The 22,364-nt window shown below is 39.1% G+C and overlaps 1 protein-coding gene across 20 annotated transcripts in view; it reads left to right on the plus strand.

Moving 5' to 3' along the window:
• RBFOX1 (RNA binding fox-1 homolog 1) overlaps positions 1–22,364 on the plus strand; it is a 1,213,941-nt gene that overhangs the window by 130,388 nt on the left and 1,061,189 nt on the right. For all 20 annotated transcript variants that reach the window (XM_054080127.1, XM_054080124.1, XM_054080166.1 and 17 more), the window contains exon 2: positions 10,962–11,021. In XM_054080127.1, coding sequence (XP_053936102.1) covers positions 10,962–11,021 — 60 coding nt within the window. The remainder of the gene's footprint in view (positions 1–10,961; positions 11,022–22,364) is intronic.

The raw sequence follows: 22,364 nt of genomic DNA on the forward strand, positions 1-22,364 counted from the left end.
TTTAGGTTATTTGCAACCTGACTTCTTGTTGCTAAATTAATGGCAACTTCATTACATGTAAAGAAAACTGTTTTTCTTTGGGGCATCAATTTTTTCTGCTTCTATGTATATTTTAATCGCTGCACTTTGCTCACAGGTGCAGTCAGTACTTCTGCCTAACTGAACTCTAGTATCGCTAGAATTTTATTTAAATAGTTATTTGATTTATAATCCGGTGGCTCTAATTTAAGAATCAGTAAGCCTCAAATAACAGAGCAGGTCCCTGGTAGAGTAACTTCCCATGTAAATTCAGCTCAGTAAGTAACTGGGGAGCTGGCTCTGGATTTGAAACAGATCAAAACACCATGAGTCAGTATTGGCTGCTTAAATGTACCCCCTGTAGGGGGAGTGACATTTGGACAAGTAAGAAAAGGTATAAAATGTAGTTCATTTGGAACTGCGGCTCTGTTTGAATTTAAGTGATTCCTGTAGCTCTGCAAAAGCGGAGGTATCGGCAACAACTAGAAGTTGCAGCACAATCCTATCCAACAGTGCGTTTCAGCCCCAAGCAAAGGTCTGTTCCTGTCTGGCCCCCAAATAAATGTGCTCAAGCAGTTTCTCATTCTGAAATCAACGTAAGAGCAGGTTCTGCAGCTCCTCTTGAGTGCTGTCATAATGTGCGCGAGAGCACTTTGTGAATGTTCAGTTCACACTTCTCTGTGCAGGTTGACTGGTGTAAATTGTGGGTCGATGTTTCTTCCCATGTTTGCATGTTCATCGTGCTGGCAGGAATGCGTTGACAATATATTCAGTTTGGTTTATTAAAGCCAAGCAAATGTTGAAATGTACATCTTGATATCACTTCATTTGCAAACCGACTTCTGGTAAAATCGATACTGTCTCTCCAGAACAAAAATGAAAAGGCAGTCTTGTAATCTCAGAGAAATGTGTGATGAGGGACACGTACTTAAGAAGTTTTGTCTTGTAGCTATATTCCTTATATACAAAAGTTAACAATACAAGCTATCCTGGGGTTAGGAATAGCTGGAGCCTACGTTGTCTACCATGTGCTGCACCACAGGGAATATGGAAGAGTTGTCTGTGCTGTAAGGATTGAAGTGCTGGAAAAAGCCTTTGTGACTTGTGTAACTATCCAAAAGATGGAACCTGTTGTGCAACTGATAGGGGAACTCTTTTCCTTTAAGCAACGGGAACATGGAAACTCCTGTAATCAAAGACACCAGGGAGCGGTACGGGTTTGTAGGGTATTTTGGTAGATGCTTTGAAGCACAGTATGATTTATCTCATCCTGGCAAGCTGCATAATATTTTACACAGGCAAGAAAGTCTTCCTTATGTAAAGACTAAAGAAAAGCAAGAATATTGTTTTGCCACTGTAGGAGTCCTTGTTGTGTCTGTATCTTATTCCTTCTGTTTGCAAATTTGTTGTTCCCTGCAAACTGAAAGTTTGCTGATGTTGACACTTCAATATGTGCTCTAATTATTAGTTTAATAGCTTAGCAAATGTGGATGCTTTTAAGCAGGTCATTAGCAAGAGAAAGCTTTTGTATTGTAGGAAGATTCAAACCGGGCTTATGTTTGGGGTCTTGAAATAGTGGTAAAATTCAAAGTGTTTCCATAGGTCATAGATTTCAATACCACTGATTTCTCTGGGCTCACTAGGATTTCACTTCCACACTGCCTTCTTTAGGAATCGTCATGAAATCTTTAGGGAGAGGGCACAGGCACAGTGCAGAGTGGTGTTGAGGAGCGTTTTCATTCTAATAATGCCACTTGTTTTTCCTCTAAGTTGTGAAGCAGTGCAGTGACATTGAAAATTCCTGCAGAACTCGCGTGTCTGCTGCGAGTCCAGCTCCCACCATGTGTGTGGAAACAGGTTTAACCCAACAGCAGAGAGGAGGAAGTCAGTTGTGGGGAAGCAATATGAGAATTTTGCCTTAAACTCTATTCTTTGTGCATCCAGTTCTCTGCGCAGTACAGTGCTTGCTCAGGGCATCTGCTTTTTATTGCCTTCCCTTTCTATTGTTACCATATTTTTACTGCTGGTTCTCGTAAACTGACATGTGCTGTAGCATTTGAACGCTATCTACATAATTTCATAGCTTGTATACCTTCATAAACTTACCGTGGAAACTATTATTTCTTGCAAGCTGTATACATTTATTTTTCTTAAATACACAAATTTTAAATTGCCCCCAGGCTTCATGCCATTTATTCTTAAATTGAATCTTATTTTTTTGTAATCCAGTTCCAACTGATAGAACATTCCTCATATTGTTCTGGCAGAAATAAACACAGCACTATAAGTGCCATCTTGCCAGAGAATTACATGAGCTTGTAATAGCTGCATGCAACTAAATTTTCGTTTTACTTTTATTTATTGGAGAGCCATCCCAGGCTTTTGAATTGATTCCTCACTTTTGTTTGCGTTTATATGTATTTCTTCAATAAAAAGAAGAAATCTCCTGTTATTTCAGGCCTCATCAACCTTTCTGAAAAAAACCCATGAATAATAGTAGCATAACAAAAATTGAAATACATGACTGCAGCTTTGTTTCAGTCCTGCAAGAAATCTTGGGTAAAACAGCAAGTGTTCAGAGCAGAAGGCGGCTTGTAATTGTCACTCTTCATTGAAAGTACAGTCAGAGAACAGTTATTACAGTTATAATAATTAACGTATGTGCCACCTGTTTTTTAAATTTGGTCTGAATAAAGTAAACTCAGGGTTAAAACGCCCTTAGGAGGAACTACTGAAGTTGCGGGCAGTGCACAGCATACTGCTCTGAGAGGACACAATGGAGGGTCACCTATCACAAGGTATAACAAAAATATTTAGTTTATTTCTCTTTACCGGTCTTTATTTAAGTCAGGGATGTAGAATCCATGGCACAATACTGGAAGAAAAAAATGAAAATGCTTTTGAAATCTAGATGATACTGTAAGGGATTGGGAAGTAGTCAACTGTTTCCTAAGGACATTTAAAGAGGAGATGCTTTAAATGCTTCCTTTTGATTATTTTCTGAAGTCGCGATGCTAGAAACTTGCATATAACCTGTTGAAGCAGTTTGGGACAGAAGAATGTAAAGTAGTTAGAATGCATTACTAGCAAAACGTTAATGCTATGCCATTAACAGATCTTCATCCCAGTTAGATATTGAGTTAGGTTTGGGTGTAGCTCTGTTCTAACTGATGCCACAGAATCTCATTAAAAGTAACTCCTGCAAATAGGGTTTTATGCTTCTGTGATAAGGCAGGTAGACCGCTCCGGAGAAATACACCTGAAAACAATCATTGATCAAAAATGATGTAGTTATAAGGCATTTTTCTGTGTCTGGGGAGGAGAAGAATCAGAATATGTTCCTGTGTCTGAAATTCTGTCTTGTAATTCAGTTACAGAAAATGTTGGAAAGTTCATGAATCCAGTATTTCCTGATGGTATGTTTTGGTGATGGAGTACGATGGGAGATTTCTAGCACAATTTTTGCTTCAGTTGGTGCAAAGCAGGAATCATTGGAGACATTATATGAGGCTGTTTTGAGTAGAATTACAGCCCAGCTGCGTTCCTCGGAGCTTCCACTAAAACGGGAAATTTTTATTTCTTATCTGAACTCAGCTGAAATTTTGTGCTTTGAGGTCTGCCTGTACCCCAGGGCAGGACTGCTTTTTGAGATATGTGGGGATGTTTACTGGCTGTTGCAGTGCAAGGATGAACTCCTCCATCTGTGAGACCTCGGTGATGATTATCATTGCTCTACAGATTCTGTTCCTGATTGTCTTGTAGCACTCCCAGATAAATGTCCCTGAGAGACTTGTAGGTTACTGAAAGCTTCTGCCTCGGTAAACCTAAAGTAATTCTACTCAGGAGATAAATAGGCAGTGTCAGACATCTCATCTTAGCGCTTTTCTTTGTGATTACATTTTGAAAGTATTTATTTAACTGGAGTTGTTCTGTCTTTTCCTTCAACTTGATTTCACAGCAGATCTTGCAATAACTTACCACCTTCACTGACTGTTTGAGGATTAGGAAATATTTATTCCTAACTGTATTTGCTCAACTGATGTGTTAATCTAGATTTCTTCTTGCATTGCATATGTTCTTAATCTCCAGGAAATATCTCCCCATGTTATTTCCAGTGCTTCATTGTTCTGTTTTTTTTGAACTGTGTGCTTTGGCATATTGGAAAGATGATTACCTGTTGAAAAAAAAGTTATTATTCTAACATTTCTCTTTCCTGCTGAGTATCTTTTATGTTAGTATTACACATTTTCTTTAACCTCAACAAATACACTATTAAAAAAAAGAGTTACTTTTCCTTAAGTTTTGAATGTTTTAGGCTCGTGAACAGCCTTTCCAGACTTGTGTTTACTTTTCCACTGCGGAATCTCGTGCTGTTAGACACAGTCAACTGCAAAATAAATATTTATGTAATTTAACATGATCTAACATTAAGGGATTATCACTTCTAGTAAATCTCATATTTGTTTCTTGACTTTTACTGGATCTGTAACCACAGTGGTAGCTCCTGAGACACAACCATTATCTCTGATGGCTTGTGGTAAGATTTCACAGAGTGGATTACATGAAATATGGTTTGAGACTGTGGATTTTAACAATGAAAAAAATTCTTGTATCCAATAAAACAAAATCTTCAGTATCCAGTGAATTACATTGCTCCGTGAATTTGTTTTCAAACTTATTTCTAAGTAACCTTTGATTTGATTCACTGAGTGCCATCTGTTAGAAAAGGGAGATATTCCTTATTTTGTTTTCTTTAAAGAAAATAATTTTCTCTAGAATAATATTGCAGAGAAATCATTATACTCTGAATATATGCAAATATTAGTTGATTAAATGGTATTTTGATTATTTTAAGTGTGATTTGTTCTTCCAGATATACATTCTTTATATGTATTCATCATATATATACACACACATATATATATATAAATATATATTTAATTGCTAATCACGGAAGGTGCAACAGGCATGGTGTTGTCTGACTTTTAACTTAGTCCCTCCTCTAAGTAATGTAGTTGATGGGGTTTTTTTCTGTATTTACAATTGGAATGTATTTCTGCTGTCTAGAATAGGAAGGTAAAGACTTTCCAATAATTGCCACATTTGCCTACAGAGTACAGCGTGGACACCACTTGAGTTGTGGATGTACAATCTCTGGCATAATAGTGGAAGAGAAAGTGCAAATAGACACCACTTACCAAGCTGATTCTAGAGGAAGACTACTTCGGTTGCAGCACTCTGTGTAGGAACATCATTCTTTGTGTGTCTGGCGCAAACCTTTAGGAGTTGCCTTCTTCTGTAATATGTCCTTTTTAGGGAAGCTGAAATGTGGCTCTTGCTATTAAACCATCTTCTTCTGTAAACTTGATTTCAATTTTCTGTTTGCTCGGCCTCACTCCTCCTTCTGTCTTCATCACTTTTTGAAAACCTTCAAGACGTTATTTTATTTTCATTAGAGAAGCCTAGCAAGAATATGAAATCCTCTTTACAGAATATCTGCATATTTGCTTTATTCAGGAACTTTCACTGCCTGGCTATAGGTTGTCTAGGGGGACCCAGGGGAAGAAATAGTCTACAACAAAAAAATACCCTTCATCTTTTTAGATGTGGCAGGCTTGGCGTGTTCCTTGGCTTCTAACCTAACGGTGCTCTGAAGGCTTGAGGTGATGATGCTGTTTGTGAAAGAATCCTCTCCCTGAACTCTGGTTTCGTCCCAAATAACTATCCTTCTTGACTACCAGGCAGCCCAGAATTATTCTTGTCAAGGATTTTGCATTTAGAGAGGCACCAGCACTGCTGTGAATTGTAGATGGTAAAGGATAAACAGTTGTCTTAACCTAATGGGAAAGAACTACCACACTGGGGAGAAACATATGCACCAGTCCACCCAGTCCCGTGGTTTTGTAGCTTCTCTTTTAGGTTCCAGACACATAAGAGTTCAAGGCCAACTTTTCAGGAAACAACAGAGCATGAATGTAGAGGATCTGTAGAGTCATCAAATGAGGTCTATCTGCTACCATGAAATCTTATTTAGTATATTTAGAAGAAAAATAGGTCTATTTTTACCACCCCAGAAATGTATCTACGCTTAAAAGCTTTTCCTCTGTGTGAGCAGCAGAGAAATTTTCTAGTAATTTGCCATTCCTACATACATACTTTGGAGAGGAAAAAAGCACCATTACCCTATTTCTTTTCCATTTTGCTTTCCAGTAGGAGAAGAAAAGATTTCTTCTTGTGTCTAGTGCTTCCCCTTGCTCCCAGTGAAGCTCTTGCTTTGAGGCGCACCCTTTGTGGATACGAGTGGAGCCGAGAATCCCTCAGTATACCCAAGCCTGTAGGAGATAAAAGCTTGCATAATCAGACCCCAAACAAGACTTTTTTAGCTTCATATTTTGTCATGCTTCTGCAGAAAATGTATGACGACAAGAGACCCCTTTTGAGTCTTTTTTTTTTAAGCCTCAGATGGTGCATTGAAAATAAGCAGTACTGTGCTATATGTTACCTTGATTTATGTGAAACATCGCATATTGATGCCTTTATAGACAGCAACTTAGTGTTTCAGAGGAGCCTGCGTGTTACAGAAAGGGCAGCAGGTGTTATTTAGACTAAATTGACCTTGAAATTGATTTCTTTATTTTATGACTTACTGAGGGGAGATTAATACTTTTTTTTTGCTGCAGCCTGAAACAATTTACATGGTAATAGAAGGCATAGTCAGTCAAATAAATTGCTGGAAGTAGTACTGTTCCAAGAAAGAAAATATGGATCTTACTTGCATTGATTCTTTCTATCCCCAGGGAGTAGCTACGACTTTTAACACCAGGGAAAGACTGCCAAAATTTATTTTTCCCATTAAAGCAAGAAGAGTGGATAGTAATGTCTGTAAGCTGACATTTACTCCAAACTTTCAGTTGGAGGGGTAGGGAGAAGGGTACGCCTCATATACAGTTTAGAGAGCGTTTTAAGGCTATTTCATGATTTCTGTAAGGGCAGATGGATAGAAGAGGATATCGTAAGAAACTTCTGATGTGTAGACAGTACAGCTGCCCTTTATAGCAGAGTAGACCACAACGGCCTGTGAATGGTTGTTGCCATTCCAACTTTGCAGACCAAGCAGAAACCATCTCAAAACACAAATGTTCATGGAATCAACAGACCTAAAACAAATTACCTGGAGGAGGCACTGTTAGGAACAGTTCTATAGGAGAGGGAAAGAGTTTTTCTTTGTGCTGCCATGAATGCTGCAGTGCTGAAGTGACGTTATTTCCCGTTCCTCTAGACTCCAAGACAAGTGCAGAGTTAATTGATTTGTCATTGCAGTAAGGCTTCGCATAACCCAAACATATGAGAGATTGTTACGACGTATTACCTGAAAGGGAGCGTGAATGGAACACCACAAAACCATCTTTAGTTTGTTTTAAGTACAGAAATAGTGCATAGGAAAATGTTTTACAGGGCAACAGAGCTGGGCGAAGGACTGCAGCACAAGTCTGGGGAGCAGAAGCTGAGGGAACCGGGGCTGTACGGTCTGGAGAGGTGGAGGCTGGATAGATAGGGTCTCCCTCTCTGCAACTACCTGAAAGGAGGTTGTAGCAAGGTGGGGGCTGGTCTCTTCTCCCAAGTAACAAGTGATAGGAGGAGAGGAAATGGCCTCAAGTGGTGCCAGAGGAGGTTTAAACTGTATATTGGGAAAAATTTCTTCACCAAAAGAGTTGTCAAGCAGTGGCAGAGGCTATCCAGAGAAATGGTGGAGTCTCCATCCCTGGAGGGATTTAAAAGATGTGGAGATGTGGTATTTCAGGACATGGTTTAGTGGTGGAATTGGCAGTGTTAGGTTAGGGTTTGGACTTGATGATCATAAAGGTCTTTTCCAACCTCAATGGTTCTGTGATTGTGATATATGAAAATCATTATGATCATCCTGGAGCTGGGAATAGAGAATTAATCTCTTCTGTCTATCAGAAAGCTGCACCTGAATGCTATTATTGCAGCTGTAGTGAATGAATGATTATTTCAATCTGTCTAATAGCAGAGGAGGAGATTGGTGTTTGGCAGTTACCAGTCTGTCCAGGCCAGGCTTCCGGCACTGCTGGGGAAGGCACTCAGGCTCTTACTAACAGGTTTAGGTTAGTTTTGAACTATTGTTGGAATTCTGAGTCGCCTGTAGTGTCTCGATAATTTGGCTTTTATTTTCTGGCTTCATGTGCCTGGGATTGTCACAGGTGGTAAGGGTGTTATTAATATGGAGCACATCACAAGCTTTCCAAGTAGGTGTCCCGTGTGCAACATTGGTCCAAAGCTGTTTATTAATTTGTTACTGATTCATGAAGCTGTGAGCTGCTTGGAAACGAACTGGGGAGAGGGAGGGGGAAGAAGTGTATTTGCAAAATATCTGTTTAAAAAGACATTTATATGGAACTCTGGCCATTTCCTTCTGGAAAAGACAGAGTTGTATAAAATAAAATCTGTGATCTCTTTCTATGTCTGCCAGCCTGGTTCTCCGAGAGAGATTCCCAAGAGCAATACCCTGCAAAATAGTTGGTTTATGGGGTTTGAATTCTTAACGGTGCCCTATGTGAGCACTGTGAAACTATGATCTAAGGTCAGCCATGCAACCTACTGCACTATAGCTCTCTAATGAGGAAGAGAATGCTAATTAGAAGACAGTGTAAGGTAATGGGCATTGAGTACAAACAGCTGAACATACATTCTACTGTATTTCTCTGTACATTCTATTTGTATGCTGTGCATAATAGTGCAGAAGTAGTAAAATGGGTATGTGGTGGCTGAACCAAGTGATAAGATAGAGCCGCGAAGGTGAGACGCAGATGAAGGCTGGAGAGTGAAATAAGGAAACGAAGAAAACCTATAAAGGTAGAAAACATGGAGCTTGTCAGCGATACGGCAGTGGGTAAGGATGTGGCAGTGCTATGAAGTTATGCAGAGGCTAGAAAACGCAACAGATGATTTGATGTTTTTGCTTGTCAGTCTTGGACAGCTTACAGCTTCTCACGGTGGATCCAAGTGGCTGCTTTCCTTTACAGGAAACAGATGCAACTGGGCTGTGGGAATTTGTCTGTTGGCCAGTTTAGATGGTAGTTTGGCATCTATGTATGTCTTGTAACATCTGCTTCTTGGCATTTCCTATGAAGTCAGTGTATACATTGAGCAGGATACAACTGATATTCCCATTTATACTTTTCGGGAGTTAATGTTAAGTGGACACTCACCACATCAGAACGCCTTTTTTGTGACTTGACTTGTAATACCTAGAGGAAAATTTAAGAATAATAAGAATGTTTTTGATACCAATAAAGACATTAATTTCTGTGGCACAAAACTTCTTTCCATGTGCTGGTGGGAAACGTAATATGTTTCAGACTGCTGTGTTTCTGCAATAGCCGTCTTTGGAGACAGTTTACAGACATAAAGCTTCCTTTTAGGTGAGAAAATGGTATAGTCCTCCATATATTAATGGGTAAGCTGGGATGCAGAGAAGTGAAATGCAGAAAGGTCACGCAGTGAAGAACCAGAGAATTACTATCAACTCCCTGAAATAAGTTCCGTTTCCCAGATTGCAGCACATCTCCTGTAAGTGGAAGATCTAGAAGCTTAATATCTGGAGACATAAACATAATAATTAAAAGGAGCAGTTACTCGGCTGTCTTTGCCAGAAATGCCTCACTTAAAGCTTATCAAACCTCCGTCCCCAAACATTAAAGGGAACAGAGTAGCTTTGCTTTCATATAGGTATCTGATCTGTTTGACAGGAAAGGCAAAGCAGCAGGAGCCTCACCCTGGGAGACCTTTTCAAAATATAAATATGAATGTAATGGCCGAGTTCATTTGGGAAGAGCCAAATTCAACAGGCCAACTGCTCTCTAACATAACGCTTTTGAAAATAGTTCTGACTTGCGTCTTGCACTTCTGTTTCCTGTGTCTGTATTTGGATACTGAGGCACTTCTATCACCTATATAAAGAACCTCTCGAAGCCTTTGTTTCTATATTGAATTAACAACAATCCAATCAGCTTATTCTCACACTATCTGTACAAAAATAAAACTTCTTTTTTTCATAGAATAGTTTGGGTTGGAAGGGACCATAAAGATCATAGAGTTCCACCCCCTGCCATGGGCAGGGACACCTTCCACTGGATCAGGCTGCCCAAGGCTCCATCCAACCTGGCCTTGAACACCTCCGGGGATGGGGCAGCCACCACTGCCAGTGTCTCACCACTCTTTTCCCCCCTGCATTCTGGCGTTTTCCACTGTAACTGTAAATCCTTCAAAGATCTGCCCAAGCCCCAATCTGCTTTGTGTCCACACTTGTGGAATGCCAGGTTGGGTGCTAGGGAAGCTTCAGGGAGGGTTGAAAACTAGGAATTTTACATTATGTTAGGGTGGACCCAGATGTAGACCTGTCTGCAAGAGTGATGAGCTAGCACAGCTGTGACCCTGCTTGCACAGCCTGTGATCCGGTGGTTTGCAACAACATCACATTGATGTTGCCGAGTAGGGTCCCTCTGATGGAATTGTCATTTTTCATAAGATACCAAGAGAATTTCAGGCAGCTTGGAAACTGTGTTCCATACTACTGTGGTGAGGCGGCACAGACCTTATTCAGGAAGAGTACTGGACTTTGTGACTGAACTTCTGTAGCTGTTTCATAGTGCTGTCCTTCCCACCCACACCCTTCTAAAACAGGGATAAGAATACTAGTCGTCCTGGGAATTGTTATGGTAAACCCCCAAAAGTGTGTAATGTAGTAAAGAGAGTCTAATGATTAAGTTGAATGGCAATGAAAATTTCTGTAATGTTTTACTAATGGCTTCTCTGAACCTAATTATAGTGGTGCTTGATGTTGAACTTTATTCCTGTTACATAAAGCACAAACCGCTCTTAAATCTGTGGTTTTTTCTTTTCCCTTTCTCTCTTTTTTTCAGGACTGTCAATCTGATGTTGTGGCTCTGGTTTCCAGTGCGAAGAACAGTGCTCAAGGTCCTGTAAGTAGAAGCGCTTTGCTGGATAGATTAGGTTCTGTAACTGAGTTTAGATCTTTTAAATTGTTTCAGCTATCAATTGCTAGAATCAGCTTTTACCTGTGACACCTTACTGCTTTTGGAATGGTTGTACTTGAATTTGCTTAAATGCTCTTTCATACTTGGACATAGAGTATAGTACAGATCTGTCTTACCTAATTGGATAAAAGTGATTAGTGTCATTGAGGTGTAAGTTCATTAATAGCCCAGTCAATCTATCTTGCGTGCTACTAACTGTGTCACATCAACATACGGACTTGGCTTCGGATTGTCTCTCGCTCCTACGCAGAGGAGAATGGCATCTGAGTAAGTTGTAGGGTGGGGTATGACAGCAACACCCGCCCCCCACCCCCCCCCCCCCCGCAATTCTGTATTGTAACGATGCCCCAGATGAAGGGCAGATAGAGAAAAAGAAACCAAGTTTGGGCAAGTTCAGTGACATCCAAGTCCAAAGTGTTCACAGAAGTAATGCTGCTGTTTGCTTGAAAGCTGAGAAGACCAAGAGGAACTGTCCTATATTGGCTTAAAGAATAGAAATGATCTAGTCGGTCTCTATACTGCACTTATCCTTCATTTTCCATGTAGTATTATCACTTGGCAGGAAATAACTGCACCATAAAAAAAGTTAATGCTAAGGTGTTATGGACCTGATCTGTTAATATCATAGTGCTGATATTCAACTGCATTTGATATTGCTGAAGGTTGATCATTCATTGCAGTTAAGACCCTTTCATGATTTTTTTTAATCTCTCTAAAACACTAAAATCATGCCATAGAGCCTTTTCAAGTGCCTTTGGTTCCATGATGCCAGTAGCTGGTGTTACTCTGCACGTTTGTGTTTTTACGTGTGATTTTTTTGTTCTTCTGATTATGTAAATTGTATCCCCGTAGATTTAAGATAGTAGAAATGTGAGTTTCTTTCAGAATAAGGAAATAAAAAATATTTCGAGTATCTGGCAAGACCCTTTATTTCCTATTTGCAGGCACGATTTATGCAATTTTAAACATGAACCTTAAATCTTGAAAGTTCCTTGAAAGAAGGATGTGGTTGGACTTTTTCCAGATGAACACTTGCAGTTTGAAATCGCTGCCTTTTGAAACTGCTCAGTCACACTAACATAAATACAAAAATATCTTGAAAGATCAAAATATATACAAGAGATTTTTAATTTATCTGCTGACGACGATGATTGGACAGAATCTCTTTTTACCCCATATATGAATTTTTGGAAGAATATTATCTTAAATAATTCCTTCACTGATGCTCGTACTTCCTACCAGAGCAGCTTTCAAAGGCTTTAATAGATACTGGATGTTCACAGCCTTTCTCTTAGTTTGTCAAAAGTTAACTTGGAAAAAAATGCTGTGAAAGGTGAAGGCTTATTTTAAGAAATTTGTTTCTGTGCATCATATATTTGCATTCAAAATAAGTTTGTATTGGTTACAGGTGAATATTTTGAAGAATGATGGGGTGTTTTTCCAGCTGAATGTATTTTCTGAAATTGAAAATGGTCTACTGCAAGTGCAGGACAGGTTTTTATAAACACCTATCGCTTTATGTTGAAAAGCTCCCTCTTTCCTTTAAAAAAGGAGGAAAGGCTTGTGGAGTCCTTACTTATCTCTTCATCGAATTTTACTTTACTTTATAATTGAGCCTTTGGTTGCTATTGTCTGTAAGAAAATGTCCTCAAACTTAAAGGACTGCCTGAAGCAGTATTTCAGTTGTCTTGCTTGAGCCTCGGTGACTTGAAGGCATTGAATTATTGGGGTCTTGGTTCTTTATGGGTGCGGGGAGGAATTAGAAAGGCAAGTTTAACAGAGCATTTTGATCTGCTGAAGAAGATTGTGAGGGGAAGAGAAAAAGGCTTCATACTTTCCATTATGTTTCTGATGCCACACAACCATGGCATAAAAAATAATGAGTTAAGAGTTGAGCTTATTTCTCTTGAAATTACATTGTCTCTGTTGTTGCTTGGGAAATCGTTTGTTGTGATGGATGAGAAGGAATACATAGATTTTTCAAATGTGTTGCCAGATCATTGCTTATAGAACAATCTGGTAATAAAAGGAGAGTTGACAGATGAGAATTCAAATGGATCCGTGAATGAATTATTGAATAATTCTCCAGTTCCAAAGCCTGAAAGGCTTATTTCCAGGTATTTTTTTTTAATAATTGTTGGCTGCGTTTCCTGCTCTTAGTGACAGATCACTATGAAAGTCTAATGCACCCGAAACTCAGACTGAATTTACTTCTGTGTTTCATAATTGAGACTTTATTGGAATGGCTGGAGATGCAGTGATATAAAACTGCAGTGTTGACTCGGTGGTGAATCACAGTGATCAGGCTTCATGTTCCTTGATAGCTATAGCTGCTTAATAGATTGTTTGTTAAATAATTCAAGATGTTTTCATTAAGCTGAGTGATTGTGCCTTTTAAAACCTTGCTTTTGTTTTTAAATCTCGTCAGGCAATCAGTTATCACCGTGGAGCTAAGGAAGGCTGCCTGATGAAATGGCTACTGGGAAGCTTTAGGAAGTTGTCAAATTAGTGGATTCCAGAATCTAAAGGGCTAGCATTCTCCCATTTTTGTCCCTTTTATGGCTTCCTCTCAGTGCTGTTGCTCCTATTGGCAGTTTCATACTCTTCCTCTAGGCTGCCTTAAAATCTCACCTTGCTTGTTTCAAAGGTTTACGTTTTCCCCAGTCTCAATTTCTCAAATTCTTGTCTATATATTTGATAAAAAAAAATATCATGTACTCCTTTTAATCAAGAGATGTTGAGAAAAGGTAGGGGGAGTAAAATAGGACTCTTCAGGGTAATTCACTAGGGACAATAATGATTTTTGCCGAGAAATAAAATGCCTGCAAGAATTGCTGCTTGTGATCTGAATAGAAATGTGCTAGCTACGTAAAGTTACCTTATCTCTGCTGCTGTTTTGAGAGAGATATCTATTAGCTGGAGATAATGGCTTGCAAAAAAAAAAAAAGTGGATTTCTTCTTAAATTTTAGATTTCTGTTGAATAGAATGTATCTCAGCACCAGCATTCTTAATAAAAAATATTAAATAAATCTACCACTACCAGAGACAAGAATAGAATGGAAAGAAAAAAACTGCTCTTCCCTAATCATCATCAGAGAACACTTGGATAAGATGTTGGGCAGGTGGGGAGTGTGTCTTCTGTGCAGGGGAGAAGAGAAAGTACCTTGTGCAGATATCTCGAATGATACTGCAGAGCTGATTGAACTTGGGAGAATAAAAAAAATCTGAGGAAGATGGTGATTATTTTTTTCTTTTAAATTCTCGACCTTATCAATAGTACTGCTGTAAAATATAGGAAAACTGTATGGAGTTCTACCATGCGGATCTGAGAGTATTTTGTGGGTTTCACTGCATGTGAATTGAATTCAGAATAAGGTCAGAATTTTACCTGAGACACCTAACGTGAGGAGATTTTGTCATCATGAGATTGGCTGCTTTTGAGTACCCAGGCACACAAAATCTGTTGCTGTGTTAGTCCACAGCAGGCAGGAAAAGTTAAAAACAGTTAAGGAATCTGGACTCTTATTCCTTACCTCTGGTTTTTTTTTTTTTTTCCAGTGTTATTGCTTGTTATTATTGCACATGGATATGAGGCGTTTCTTTTGTCACCTTGGCTGAGTTGGCGCAGTGGCTAGAGGTGTGGGCCATGCTAACAGGAAATAGTCTGCATGAAAATACACTAACATCATTTAGATGATGAGATAGTGTTAATATAATGGGTTGCATAGAGGAAACATTATTTGATGATAAATGAAATGAAGACAAACCATTTATTCTTACATTTGAACTCCTGTTATACATTGATACCCTTTTCCTCTTCCATCACAGAATCACAGAATCACAGAATCACAGAATCACAGAATCACACAAGGTTGGAAAGGACCCATTGGATCATCGAGTCCAACCGTTCCTAACACTCCCTAAACCATGTCCCTAAGTACTTCATCCACCCGTTCCTTAAACACCTCCAGGGAAGGCGACTCGACCACCTCCCTGGGCAGCCTGTTCCAGTACCCAATGACTCTTACTGTGAAGAATTTTTTTCTGATATCCAACCTGAACCTCCCCTGACGGAGCTTCAGGCCATTCCCTCTAGTCCTGTCCCCTGTCACTTGGGAGAAGAGGCCAGCTCCCTCCTCTCCACAACCTCCTTTCAGGTAGTTGTAGAGAGTAATAAGGTCTCCCCTCAGCCTCCTCTTCTCAAGGCTAAACAACCCCAGTAAGTCATCACGTTATGACTTGCGTGTTGCAGTTAAATTAGGTGCCTACTTTGCTGATTTCTTGGTATTGTGGGATAGCCTCGTTTAGAATGGGAATGGTGTGGACGTCTACAAAGCTGTAGCTGTTTTCTTATTCTTAAAAAAGCAGATCTCTAGGAGAAGCTGGCATTTTGTTTTTTCATTGATTAACGTAAAATTTGGTGTCATCTTGGCTGGTAGCAGAGATGATACGAAGTAATGCCTTCTTCTCTTAGCAACCTTCCTTCCTTTCACTGCCAGAAGTTCTTCTGCTTCCTTGCTTTCAGCAAGGAGCTAAGTCAATCTAAGTAAAATAAGAATAAGCAATTTCCACTAGCTGGAAACTCAAATGCTAATATAAGCAGGTGACTCTAGAGAGCTGCTGAAATGCAGATAAAGTGTGATAGAAGATCCTTGCTGCTGCTTGTGCGTACTCCTGGTTCTGCTGTGTAAAGAAAAGCTGGGGCTGAACAGCAGCTAAGCTCATAGAGGGAAGGGCATCCAATAAAGAGGATGTTTATGAATAGATTGTCTATGTGAGGTCGTCTTTGTGACGTTACTCGTTAAGGATAAGCCAAACTAATGTTTGAAGGCTCTCAGTTCCTTTTAAAGAGACTTGTGGAGTAAGGAATGGAAAAACAAATGCCTTTTCTGTTAGTAACATGCAATTTTAGGTAGTTCTAAATACTGGACTTTAACAGATTTCAGGAAGGAATAAACAAACAGGTGAAGAAAAAGCAGGAAAAGACTATCTGTGTGAAAGTTGTATGAAAGCTGCAGAGAAGTGGACGTTTTTTGCTGCCAGTAGCACTAAATTGTGGGATGGAGTGCGCTCCCACAGATGGAGTGCGCAGCACTAATAAGCAAGCTATAAATAAACAGCTGCTGTATGAAATGTAAGAGCTCTACTTACATAATAAAAGTGAAACTAAAGGGAATTCGATAATTTTGCCCAGTTTTTCCATTGACTCTTTTCCTTTTGCTTGCTTTTCAATCAGGCATTGCAAACTTATGATACTGGCAAAGAAATGAATAAAAGTATTGACTTGCATAAATATTTTCACAACCAAGATTTAAAGTATTGTCTTGCTGTCCATCAAATTCTGTTTAGCTGCGTTATGAGAAACACACGGGGTTCATTTTGATACTTTTATTGTTCTTCTGAACAATGAATGAAGTGATACATCATTAACATTAAAAGTATTTATAGTTCAGTTAATATTTTCTTTCCATTTCTTTTTCATTCTGTTTATATGAAGAAAGTTTCCGAAGTAGCAAAGCCTAGAATTAAAACAAAAACCAAACCCAAAAACAAACGAAGAAAGCATGCTTCTAAAAGCCAGCAATAAAAACTTTGGAGAAGTCCAATAGATGAGACATATAAATTAGAACACCCCGTACACACAAACAGCCTCTCCTGTCCCCTCCTTCCCCCCTTCCAAAGGTCTTCTTTTAACTCCCCTTAATTTTGCTATCACTTTTATATATGCATCACCTCATGTATTAAAAGTAAACTTAAGAATACTAAATTTCTGCCATTTTTGAGGTGATTTCTTAGGACCATATGTGTTGCATCATGGTAAACCCAGGATTTTATGCATTAAACTGAAATCTCATCAGGACACGTAGGGTTTAGTATTTTCTGTCACAAGGGAGTAAGAGTGGTGAGCTCTGAGATTTATAGTGTGATGACAAGATGCCATCTAGTGACAATTTGTAGGAAGCTGTAGTTCACAATCTGTATTTACAGAAATGTTTCTCCCTTCCTTGAGGATTCAAAGATTGTTCTTTGTAGCCTCAACCATCATCATGTTACTCGGAAGTGTTTTTCTGCAAAAATGTTTACACTGAATTCAACCTCCTATATATGAAACGTGAGACACGTGCTCAGTTCCTTTGCTCCCTGTGCTTGCTTCTGCTTTTGATTTACCAAAGACAAATGCTGCCACTGCTGCCTCCCAAACAATCCAGCCTCCACGGTGAGCTTAAAAGGTATTTCCTGGTGACTTTGGTGGAGTAGCATCTCTGCTCTTACCTGACAGAGAATAGATGTAGTGCTGGAAGAGAAGCTGTTTTGAGTAGAGAGTATTTTAAGAATAGATTAATTGAAACATGTGTGACTTTTTCATTTTTCTTCCTGTTCCTTATTGGAAGAAAGAGGGATAAATTATTATTATTATTATTATTATTATTATTATTATTGCAATTCAGTTGCTGCTTGGAAATATAAGATACATAAAAATTCTGAGGTTTATTGTCAGGACAGTTATTTTCTTTCACAGGAAAGCATCAGTCTGACAGAGATTGAAATTAGGTATCTGCTATTTAAGGAAACAGTATGTTGAAGGATATGTGTCTTTTGCTGGTAATAGACATCTGCTTTCCCCGAAGAGAGACGAATCTGCTTAGGAGGATGATGTCTTGCTGCGTTGTGAGGAAATCCTGCCTTATTATAACTTCATTTTATTAGTTGAGAGTGCATGGTGAACGCTGTCCTCTTGGCGGTGTTAGCATGAGTGTGCAAGGAAAAGGTCTGTGTCTGTGTCACATGATACCAAGTTTTAGAGGTTTCATGCCCTGGAACCACGAGCTACATACTTGCGTCCGGGCATTCCTTCGACCTACACAGTCAAATAAGGTGGTTCGTTTATCTTTGTGGTGATCCAGAGGCTGACAAGGTCGCTCTTAGGGTGGAAATCAAACGCAAAATTGATTCTGGCTTTGACCAAAATGAACAGACCAAGATACTCGGGTGCACAGCTGAGATACGGGAGTGCAACTTCCCGAAGTTGCAGAAAACAGATTTCAGTCTGTTCAGATTACAATCTGATCCCTGAACACAGCCAAGGTCACTCGGATTTGATCCAGTGACAGTGATGCCAGTCAAGAAAACACTGTAAAGTATATGATATATGTAGGGAGAGAGAGAATGAGAGAGAAGAGGGAAAAAGAAAGAATCACCACATCAATTGGCAGCAGCAGTTCCTCAGGAATACATGGTCACTGCAGCAGCAGCTTCTTCCAGACCTTGTGGTCCAGGCTGATCCCATTGAAGCGATGGGCACGTGCGCGCAGCTCCTTGCGAGTTCTCTTATACGGCCAGTCCGTGCCCCATCAGCACGTGGAGAGGGTGGTCTCTTCTTGCAGAAGCTCCTTTGGGAGGGTCTGGCCAGGGCAGTTGGGTGGGTGTGAGTCGGGGGGACGCAGTGCCCACCGCTGCACCTCCTTCCCCATAGCAGCTGGCTCAGGACTGTGAGCTCGGCCAGGTGAGAAGGAACGGGGCTCACCTCCTACACGTCCCTTCCCATTGAACTCAGTGCCACAGACCTGGTCCTCAGGTGGTATCCCAAGATCAGTCTTCGGGAGCTAATCATTGCCAGCACCACGGAACAAGGGCACAGATGGCCAGCCTTCAGGCAAAGTGTTTAAGGCAAACACAGAAGTAAAGTCAGACTTTACATTGGGATACAATTTTGACATCAAGAGTTCAAGTCAACAAAGTGCAGAACGTGTCAGGTGCCTCTCTGTGGAAGTGAAATGGCCATCTGCTGATTTACTTAACAGAAAACAGAATGTTCTCAGACTGACTGAGTTTCTCAAAGAGTGGCTGTTTACAAAAGGTGAGAAAACCAAGGTGATTTCATAAAAGCCCTCGTATCACAGCACACTTGAAGATATTCTTATCCTGAAGCATTTGAACAGTCTGGTTGAGAAAGATCAAAGTGTTTCATGATAGGCTAGCATTTTCAGAAGTAATCTTGGAGCCAGGGTAAGGATTTGTGCTGTACCTGTTTGAATAGACACATATTTTATGTTTTGCATGGAAATGAGTATGACAAATACCAATTTTGTGCAAAAATTAAATCAGTTTAATTTGCAGTTGCCCTATTTGGCGATCTTGGCAGTCTGAATGTATCTAGGTTAAAGACCAATGACTGGCAATGAACTTTGTTGATTTTATTCTTTGTAGGGGAAGACAATTGCTTTTTTTGATTTCTTTTAAAGGTATTGATCCTCTCATTCTTCCAGTGTTTCATGTAGTTCCACGGGAGCAATGAAGGACGCATATATGTTACGAGATAGATTTGCTTCTGAGGAAATAGCTAAATATCCATTTAATGCAGAATGCTATTAAAAAGAAGGCGGAAAGAAATAAGCTCCCAAAGCAATCTTGTAGTATTGATAGTTTTAAAAAAGGGTTTATGAGAGTAATTGAAGCAATTGTAAATTCTGCATGTTGCTCATCAGCGTTTTCCAATTTACATCCTAAGAAAACTACTAGTAATTTCCTGCCTAAGTAAGATATAAAGTGGTGTTAAGAGCATGACAATGGTTATACTTTGTGAGACTATCATGCGTGATGTTTTATTCTAACATGGCCAATAACAGGTATTATAAAACTACAAGAACAAGCAGTTGTACAATAATCTTTAATACGATCCTAAATTTCTCCAGCTTATGAGTTGGATATAATGGCTTGTTAGGGAACTCTACATTTTTGCCTTTAATAGCCTGTACGAAACATATTTCCTAAGAATTTCTCTAAATAGCTTTTGAACCTGCACATCTTTGGCACATACAGCATCTTGAGTTCTGCCTTTTGATGATACAGTTGAATGGGGTGCTGCCTGCTTTGAGAATATGTGAGTTTTCTGAGTTGCTACTGTTTTATTTTAAATTTATATAAAACGTTGGATGAAATCTGCTGATTCTTCTTATTTGTATATAAAAAGTCACAGTAGTGAGTAATTCAGAATCGCAGTATGTGCCTGAATATCTGTTTCATGGCACACAACTTGATTATTTGAAAGCTGCTGAAAAATCTCATACAAGTAATCTTGCCAGTTTAATGTTTATAGTGAGTTATAGCTGTTAGTAATGCCAGATATTGTCAGAGTAAACTGTGGGTTTGATTAAACATTTCTATAATGATGTTATCAAGGCCTCAAGCATCTGAAATATGATAAACAAATGTGTGAAAGTACCAGTAAAGAGAAAAGTAAAACTGCGAGGCCTGAAACGGATGTGCCGGAGTGTGGGTGTTTGTTATTCAGTCTTCATTAGAAAATGCTTCATGAGTGTAGCAACAAACTGTGAGTCACTGAAATGAATAGAAGGAACTAGGACTTAAGACTGGAATCTGATCCATAAACACCCGAATAGCGACTATGAATGGTGTTGTTCTTTTAAGCTTTCTCAGAGATATTGTAAAATACCATTTTTTAAACGTTTTTTCTAAATGGAATCATGAGTCTTTTATTGCTGCAAGATTCATTCTTTACAAATGGGGAATAGATCTAAACCCAAAGTGAATATTTTTAAAATAAAATACAACTAAAGAAACAATTATTAACAAAGGATTTTCAAAACTGGTTTTGTATGCCAGTGAAATTAGACTAAAAAACAGAAGCAGAATTGCCCACTTTGAGAAATAATGTGTCCTGTTAAAATGAGCTGACATGGAATGAAACCAGCCTCCAAAGTGAGCAGTGGTTTAGGTCTGAATCAGTGAGATGGAAGTTTTGAGATAAAAGGCATCAGAGCAGAAGACAATACATAAGAAAAACAAATAAATGACAATGTATTGTGTCACAATTGAAGATCTTGTCTGGTTTCTCCAGTGACAGAAATATCTGTGATGTTGAAAATGTGTTCTAATATTCATAATGCCTGTTTGCTCGTTAAATGAATTAATTCCTACAGAATACTGGGATAATAAATATTGAATTGAACTCCTGTTAGCATCATGTACTGTGGCTAATCTTACCCATCGGCTCACTGGTTGAGTGCAGGTGTAAAAGTTAATTAACTTCAGTTAAAGTCACATTATCTTGCAAAACAAGTCTTTCCTCTTTTAGTCAAATTATACTGGTTTTATGTTTTGGTTTTTTTTTTTCATACAGAAATTACAATTGGTGTTTTTGTATTAAAAATAATCTCGTTATTTACCAGTACAATTATAGTAACTTACCCTAATTAAGGAGGGGAGTCTTTGACAGTCTTGAAAGCTACTACCGAAAAAGCAAACGTTTTCAAGTAAATATTTCCTGATTTCTGGCCAAAAAGGTCCCGCTGTTTAAAATCAAACTCTGCAGAAATACACCATTTAGAGTGCTGTAATTAAATGCAGAAGGTCACAAGACCCCTTTTCCATCTGTATTTTTTGGAGTATGATTTTGTTCTGTCAAATTATGGACAAAAATGAACTTGCTAGATAGCAAGATGGTGAGATTATTTTTCCTAATATCGGAGTTCAAGTGAGTGGTTTTGCTTTTCTTCTTGTAGATCACCTAACAAAGGACATCCTGGTCCTTCTAGAAAGTACTTCCACCCCAGGCTGTTAGATAGCTGCAGACGACTTGGGGTTTGCAGCCTGGTAAGGTGTTTCAGCGGTGAGAGATTGCGCTGTGAGCCTTCACCCATTGATAGGTGACACAAACATTACAATACCATAATGTAGCACTTAAATGATAGAATTTCTGTAGGCACAGAAAAAGTTTAATGATGCCACTCTAGCCTCTTTTCAAAAGAGCTGCTAGATATGTTTTCTGCTGAGCTACAGGACCTCTGTTTGTTACAGTCCAAGGTCAACGACAGGAGCTTAGTAGCTCCAGTAGTATTGGTATCTTACTCAAGAGGGTGAAATTTCTTTCTGTCTGCCTTGGAGTGGATCTTAATTGTTGGGAGTAAAAATTCAAATATATTATGAAGAGTCAGAGCCATGTTTTTGTTTACCTGCCTGTGTGTATGTGTGAAATTACCATTTGGTGTGTGATTTCAGTGAAAAAGGACAACAGACGGTGCTAATTTATATGAAGTATTCATGAAAGACACATTTGATGCTTTTCAGTTCTATGTCCTTAATACTTGAAAATATTTTAAGATTACGCCGTGCGCTTGCTATTAATGTTAAATTTAGTAGTCTTGTTATCTGTTTTCCTGAGTCCTTGATATGTCTTTGTGAATTCATTTGGCCCTACGCTGGCATAGCTCTCTCTCAGCAAAGGGTACCTTTATTCAGTTGAAAAC

Source organism: Cuculus canorus, chromosome 15 (assembly GCF_017976375.1).
Source record: "Cuculus canorus isolate bCucCan1 chromosome 15, bCucCan1.pri, whole genome shotgun sequence".
Classification (NCBI taxonomy): Eukaryota; Metazoa; Chordata; class Aves; order Cuculiformes; family Cuculidae; genus Cuculus; species Cuculus canorus.